General features: G+C 46.4%; 1 protein-coding gene across 1 annotated transcript; it reads left to right on the forward strand.

Moving 5' to 3' along the window:
• The first annotated feature begins 228 nt into the window (after nucleotides 1–228).
• Nucleotides 229–7,253, forward strand: LOC114589105 (P2Y purinoceptor 4). Its single transcript, XM_028715175.2, has 2 exons — nucleotides 229–284; nucleotides 2,229–7,253. The coding sequence occupies exon 2, from the start codon at nucleotides 2,232–2,234 to the stop codon at nucleotides 3,285–3,287; it is 1,056 nt and encodes a 351-aa protein (XP_028571008.2). The 5' UTR covers nucleotides 229–284; nucleotides 2,229–2,231; the 3' UTR covers nucleotides 3,288–7,253.
• Nucleotides 7,254–7,430: the final 177 nt, after the last annotated feature.

The following is a 7,430-nucleotide window of genomic DNA, read 5'->3' on the forward strand; positions in this document are numbered from 1 at the left end:
GGGAAAGACCAGCATTCTGCAGTTGCCTTTGGCAGTTCCACAAGATTTTGCGGCAGCACAAAGATCCCTTTGAGACATTATTTTTCCCTGGGTGACCCTGCATTTGGGCGACACCAATTAAGAATCCTTTTTCTAGAGGGGCCAGCCATTCTCACAAAGGCTCTTTTGTTAGCTCTGCGGGATTATTTGAGCAGCTTGAATTAGAGGGCGGGGGACATTCAGGGCAGGTTTCCCCAGGAAGTTGTTCCTGTTTTCTCACTCTGCTCGAATCCTCAAGACGGAAGGTGAGTAGGGGGATAAGAGAATCCCACATTCCCTTAGCTGTAGCCTCCTCCACCTTTAGGGCAATCCTATACATTTCTAGAATCATAGAATCGAGGAATTGGAAAGGACCCCAAGAGTTCTCTAGTCTGACCACCATCCCACCCACCCAGGCAGGAATCACAACTAAATAATCCCTGACAGATGACCGCCCAACTTCTGCTTAAAAACTTGCAATTAAGGAGAGCTCTACCTCCTTCCAGTAGAATTGGAAGGGACCTCACCTAGCCCACTTCCCCGCCGTGCAGGAATCACAGCTCAGTGCAATCCTATGCATGTCTACTCAGAAGCAAGTCCTATTGAGCTCATTGGGACTTGCATCCAGGTTAAATATCTGAACATGTGCAGTGGGAGAGGAGCTTTCCACCTCCCTCCATGCTATGGGCATGTGATGGGGTGGTTGTTTTGAAGGAACTTCTCTCACAGCCGCTTTTTGTGCGCAAAAAGAAAACCTGGCTTGCTTTAAAGACACAATGGCTGTCCCGGGATCACTCAATGAGCTTCATGTGTTCAGGGGTGGAGGCAGGGGTGTGTGGTAGGTACGGTCCGCCCTGGGTGTCACCACTGAGAAGGGTGACAAAATGCCAGGTGGCACTCACCATGGGGCCTGCAGAGCGCCCAAGCCACGCATCACTCCTGGGAGAGACACAGTGGCTTGAACACACACAGGCTCTATGCTGCCCAAACAGGCCGCCCGCCGCCCCCTCCCCCCCCCCCAGCTGTAGGGCGGCTGAGTGGGAGGAGGCAGGCAGAGTCTGGAGGCCCCACGGTGCACCCTGCCCCTATGGGCGGCTCGCCCCATCCCTGGGTGTGCTGCCCCAAATGCCCGAGCGGCTTCCTTCGCCACTGCATGTGGTTGGTTGATAAGGGATTTCAACCCCCCAGTTCCTAGTCTGACACTCTGACCATTATACCACAATGTCCTCACTGACAGCAGCGAAAACAGGGGTTTCTTTAGCTTCATGGGCCTGGCATCCAGGATCTCAATCATTTTTCTAATAATCCTCACACCGGAATGGAAGGGTGGGGCAGGCCAGCTCCATGTGATGCCAGATAGGGACCTGAGAGAGATGAGGGTTAGAATTCCCATTTGGCCCTGAAGCTCACTGGGTGACCTTTGGAGTAAGCTGCTGCCTCTCAGCCTGACCTACCTTGCAGAGTTGTTGTGAAGACAAAACTGAGAGAGGGAACAACGTGTATCCCATCCTTGGAGGAAAGGTGGCCTATAAATGAAATGATGGTGATGGTGATTATGAGAGTACTAGATCACATGATAGTCTATAGAATTATGTATGACCTGGAGAAAGTGGGCAGAGAAAAGCTTCCCTCCCTCTCTCATAACACTGGGACTTGTGGGTATCCAATGAAGCAGAATGTTTGAAGATTCAGGACAGGTAATAGGAAGTCCTTCTTCATGCATCACATAGTTAAACTGTGGAACTCCCTCCCCCAGGAGGCAGTGATGGCCACTAACCTGGATGGCTTAAAAGTGGATTAGACACAGTCCTGGAGGATGGCAGGGCTAGTGATAGCTACTAGCCAGGATGGTCATGCTCTGCCACCACAATTGGAGGAAACAACGATCTTGAATGCCAGCTGCTGGAGACCACAGGAGGAGAGAGGGCTCTTGTGCTTGAATCCTGCTTGCAGGTTTCCCCTAAAGGGCATCTAGTCCAGGAGGCTGGAGTAGACAAGCCATTGGTCTGATCTAGCAGGATCTTCTTATGTTCTAATAATATCATCATCGTCATAGAATTATAGAATTGTATAGTTGGAAGGGACCCTCAAGGGTCAATGCAAGAATCACAGCTAAATAATTTCTGGTCAGGTGCTCATTCTGCGTCTCCACCCGAGAAGCTTATGGCCACCAGCCTTTGTGAAGCATTTTTTCTCTCCATGATTTTCAGGAGATGGGCAGCCTGATGGTGCCACTTCCTATGGCGGCTTTCACCACCACACCCAGAGCTGGGAATGCCACTGGTGGTAACAGCACTAGAGAGGAGAAGGAGAATTGCATCTTCAATGAGGAGTTCAAGTTCATCCTCCTGCCTGTCTCCTATGCCACTGTCTGTGTGGTGGGCCTCATCCTCAACTCCTACTCCCTGTGGGCACTCATCTCCAGGATGCGGCCCTGGAATGCCACCACCACGTACATGTTCCACCTGGCCCTGTCCGACACCCTCTATGTCCTCTCTCTCCCCACGCTGGTCTACTACTATGCCAACCGCAACAACTGGCCCTTCGGGGAGGGAATGTGCAAGGTGGTGCGCTTCCTCTTCTATGCCAACCTCTACAGCAGCATCCTCTTCCTCACCTGCATCAGCATCCACCGCTACGTGGCGGTCTGCCATCCCATCCAGGCCCTCAGGTGGGTCAAAACGAGGCACGCCCACCTGATTTGTGGGGGAGTGTGGGTGGTGGTTGCCACCTGCCTCATCCCCAACCTGGTCTTCGTCACCATCAGTGCCCGGGGAAACGATACCCTCTGCCACGACACCACAAAGCCAGCCGAATTTGGCCACTACGTACGCTACAGCTCCTCAGTGATGGCCCTCCTCTTTGGCCTTCCGTTCCTGGTTGTCCTCATCTGCTACTGCCAGATGGCACGGAAGCTGTGGAGGCCTCACTCTGGCCAGGAGGTCCCTGCCTACAAGGCACGCTCTGTTAAAATGATTGTGGTGGTCGTGGTGGTCTTCGTCATCTGCTTCCTCCCTTTCCACATCACGCGGACTGCCTACTACACCTCTCGGCTGCTCAAGGCCGACTGTCGCACACTCAACGCTGTGAATGTGGCCTACAAAATCACCAGGCCCTTGGCCAGTGCTAATAGCTGCATTGATCCCATCCTCTACTTCCTGGCTGGGAACCTCTATAGGGGAAAGCTGCACCAGAGCTTGTTCAAAAGGCCCAGAAACAGGCATGCACTGACTCTGGCCCCCATTTCCCAGCTTGTGGGTGAAATCTGACTGTGGGATGTGCTCCATTTCATCGTTCTGAAGGTTTTTAAACAGAGTTTGAATGGCTGCCTGTAAGGGAATCTTGAGCTGTGATTCCTGCATTGCAAAGGGTTGGACTGGAAAACCCTTTTGGGGTGCCTTCCAACTCTACAAATCTATGCTTTTATAAGTCTTCCAACACAGAGTTATACTGACTTATCTAAACCTCTCTCCTTCTTTAACCATGTCTGTTAATTTAATAGTTAGCTGTTTCCAGATCTTTCTGGAAGTCAGTTTTGAAGGGCTTCTGATTGTGTTCCATGCAGTATTCCAGCACTATACGTTTGGCTTTGATGGATGCTTGCCCTCTCCTGTCCTTCCAACTTTATGCAACTTTCAGGGAGACCATTTCTATTGATATAAAGACTCTATCAACTGTTCCTCACAGGGCTTGGCTGCAAGGGCATTTATCATCCTGGTAACCCTCCTCTGCCTAGTTTCCAGCTTTGTCAATATTGGTACCCAGAACAGGACTCCAGGTGTGGCCTGACCAAGGCAGAATAGAGCAGTGCTATTATTTCCCTTCATCTGTACACTGGACTTCTGTTGATGCAGCCTAGAATAGCATTAGCTCAGGTTGAGCTTGTAGTCTACTGAGACTTCTGGATCCTTTTCACGTGGACTGCTATCAAAATAGGTATTCCCCAACCCTATATTTGTGCACCTCTTTATTCCTACCTAAGTTGTTCCTGCTGACATTCTTTTGGCCCAGTTCTCCAGTCTGTTAAGGCCCTATTGAATCCCATACCTTCCAACATTTCTCCGATGAAAATAGGGACATCCCATTCCATAATGATGATTTTACTATTTATACCTCCCACATCTTACTGGTTTGCCCCAGCCACTATGGGCAGCTTCCAACATATGTAAAAATGTAATAAAACATTAAACATTAAAAAAAACATTCGCTATACAGAATTGTCTTCAGATGATTTGGGGGTCAGGTAACTACATACCCCCCAATGTTTCTCTGATGAAAAGGAAGCTGTGGTTCCTGCATTCTCCTAAGGAAAAGTGACATTCTGGGATGAAATCAGGAAACTGGGGTGCTTTCTCTAAATCAGGGATGTCCCTGAAAAATAGGGGCACTTAGATGGCTTGCTCCTTTAAACTCACCTCCTTATTGCTGGCCCCTTCAAATCATTGCGCTCCACAGGAAAAGCAGCAGAAACTGTGAAACTTGCTGGGGGAGTTTGGAGGCCTGTCTCTGCCTCTCAGCTTAGCCTACCTCACAGGGTTGTTGTGGGGATTAGATGTGGATTAGGACCTGGCAGGGGACACAGGTGGCGCTGTGGGTTAAACCACAGAGCCTAGGACTTGCTGATCAGAAGGTTGGCGGTTCGAATCCCCGCGACGGGGTGAGCTCCCATTGTTCGGTCCCTGCTCCTGCCAACCTAGCAGTTCGAAAGCACATCAAAGTGCAAGTAGATAAATAGGTACCGCTCTGGCGGGAAGGTAAACGGCATTTCCGTGCGCTGCTCTTGTTCGCCAGAAGCGGCTTAGTCATGCTGGCCACATGACCCGGAAGCTGTACGCCAGCTCCCTTGGCCAATAAAGCGAGATGAGCACTGCAGCCCCAGAGTCGGCCACAACTGGACCTAATGGTCAGGGGTCCCTTTACCATTTTTAGGATCTGGCAGAGACCAGGATTCAAATCCTTACTTGGCTATGAAGCTCACGTGGGTGATCTCTAGGCCAGCTGCTGCCTCTCAGCCTAGTCCACCTTACAGGGTTGTTGGGGGGATTCAATAAGGAGGGAGGAGAATAGCCAATAGCCCAACTAGTCCAGCCTCCTGTTCTCACAGTGGCCACCCATATGCCCCAATGGGGAGCCTGCAAGCTGGATTTGAAAACAGTAGCCTTCTCCCACTCCTGCTCTCCTGCATTCTGTTGTGTTTTTTTTAAATAACAGTTTAATTGAACAACTTAAAATGAAAGTGGAAAAAACAAACAAAAGAAAAGGTATATCACTATTAAGAGCTGCAAGTAGTGCCTGTGGGTTTATATCCAATAGATGGTATTTATCTCACGAAACAGTGTATGTTAAAAAGTCAGTTGATCCAAATTCAATAGGCTTGCTTCCATCCAAATTTTCCAATTGCCATCTTTCCCCCCAATTTTTAAAGTTGGGTTTCCCCACAGAGTCAAATTAGCATAAGAACATGAGTCAAACCTATTTTTTATCTCAGACATCATATTCCATATCTTTCTAACTGACATAATTGTTTCCAGAGATTCCCAAGTTCTAAAATATTTTATTCCTAATACTGTCCTTCCAAGCAAAGGTGCTATAAATGTACAATATATTCTAAAATTGTCCAGATTGGAAATTTAACACCAATTGGTGGGTTTCCAGTATTTAATACTTGCCATTAAGGAAGCATTGTAGCACAGCTCCATATTTGGAATACCAAATCTTCCTTCGTTAATTTGTAGCTGCATTTTCTGTAAAGATATTCTCAGAGGTGAAGAACCCCATAGACATTTTCTAAAGAAAGGATTTGTTTTCTGAAAATATTTTCCAAATATATGAAGTGGAATTCCTCTCAAAATATAGATTAATCTGGGGATAATATTTATTTTCAGATCATTCGCCTTTCCATCTATCAACACCTGAAGAACTGAGGTATTAGGGGAGGAGTACCTCTAATATTTAATTTAAAATGTGGTTATATGAAAAGAAATAGGATCAGAATAAATTGATATACAAGCTGGCAAAATGCTAATTTCTTTTATTGACAGTATGCCCAGGCTTTTTATCAGAATGGATCAGTATGAGAAAACAAATGAGAGGAGAAAGAAAAAAGAAAGTGAAAACACAGAGTCATTCAAAATGAAACCTCTCCAGGACATCTTCAGAGATTTACATTTCTTCCTTAAATCATCATGTCTGATCATCTGCAAATTTGATTAAGATAAAGGCCTCTGCATTCGAGGGACTGACAAATTTGTGAATTTGATCTTCATGGTTAATGCAGAATGTAGCTGGAAAGCACACGAAATATTGGAGTTGTTCTGACCTTGCAAGAGTTGGTGCTTTTGTGGAAAGTCTGTGCTTTTCAGACATTTCTTGACTAAAATCAGGATAAATTGCTATCTAATTTTGATTCCATTTCACAAGAGATTTTACTGATTGGCAAAATGTATGTAGAATCTTGCCTCTCGCAGTGACATGCAGAAATTGCACAATCATAATATTGGAAAGAGTTGCAGTCCTCTGGCTTGTTACAGGAATTAAGATAACGTGTTCTATCTCAATTGGGAAGTACACTCCCAGAGAGAGCTTTTTGAAAAAATCCACCATATAGTCCAGGTCCTCCGAGTGTCCCTATTTTCCAGGGACATCCCTGATTTGATCCCGGATTGTCCCGCTTTTCCTTAGGGTGACCCTATTTTCATTGGAGAAATGTTGGAGGGTATGGAGTTATCCAACCCCCAAACTGTCTGAAGGCAATCCTGTATAGGGAAGTTTTTTTTAATGTTTAATGTTTAATGTTTTATTATGTTTTTATATATGTTGAAAGCCAACCAGAGTGGCTGGGGCAACTGAGTAAGATGGGTAGGGTATAAATAGTAAAATTATTATGGAATGGGACGTCCCTGTTTTCATCAGAGAAATGTTGCGGGGTATGTATGCTCTGCACCATATACTTTGCTTGAGTTGGAGGATTTTCAAAGCCAATTATAAGCTGATTTTTCCAGTGTAACTGTGACTCCAAATAGGTAATTCGTTTATCCAGAATATTATGGCTAGCTTGAGTAATGGTCTCATGGATATTCAAACAATCTTCATAGTGAACCATCTATCTTGCATCTGCTTCGGATCATTCTTAAGCTCTGCCAAGACTTTTCGGATCGGCTTCAGAACTTGTATTTGAGACAGGATCACTTTCACTAAATCAGTATTCGAGTCCTCTTCCGCCATTTTCCTCGACTGAAGAAGCTACCCCTCATTAGCTCTAGCTCTTCATGGCTATACCTTGTCAGAAGGAAATAATATATGATAGGAGGGTTTTTTTACTGATAACCAGAGTCTTTGTCCAAGCAGCCTGATAATTCGGTAGTTTGAAATTCTCAGGAGAGAAATGAGAGACACGTTTCACAGCACTACCT

Source organism: Podarcis muralis, chromosome Z, assembly GCF_964188315.1.
Source record: "Podarcis muralis chromosome Z, rPodMur119.hap1.1, whole genome shotgun sequence".
In the NCBI taxonomy this organism is placed as follows: Eukaryota; Metazoa; Chordata; class Lepidosauria; order Squamata; family Lacertidae; genus Podarcis; species Podarcis muralis.

Bases quoted from the DNA above. Each gene is read 5' to 3' on its own strand.
- LOC114589105 (XM_028715175.2), top strand. From the start codon at position 2,232: ATGGGCAGCCTGATGGTGCCACTTCCTATGGCGGCTTTCACCACCACA.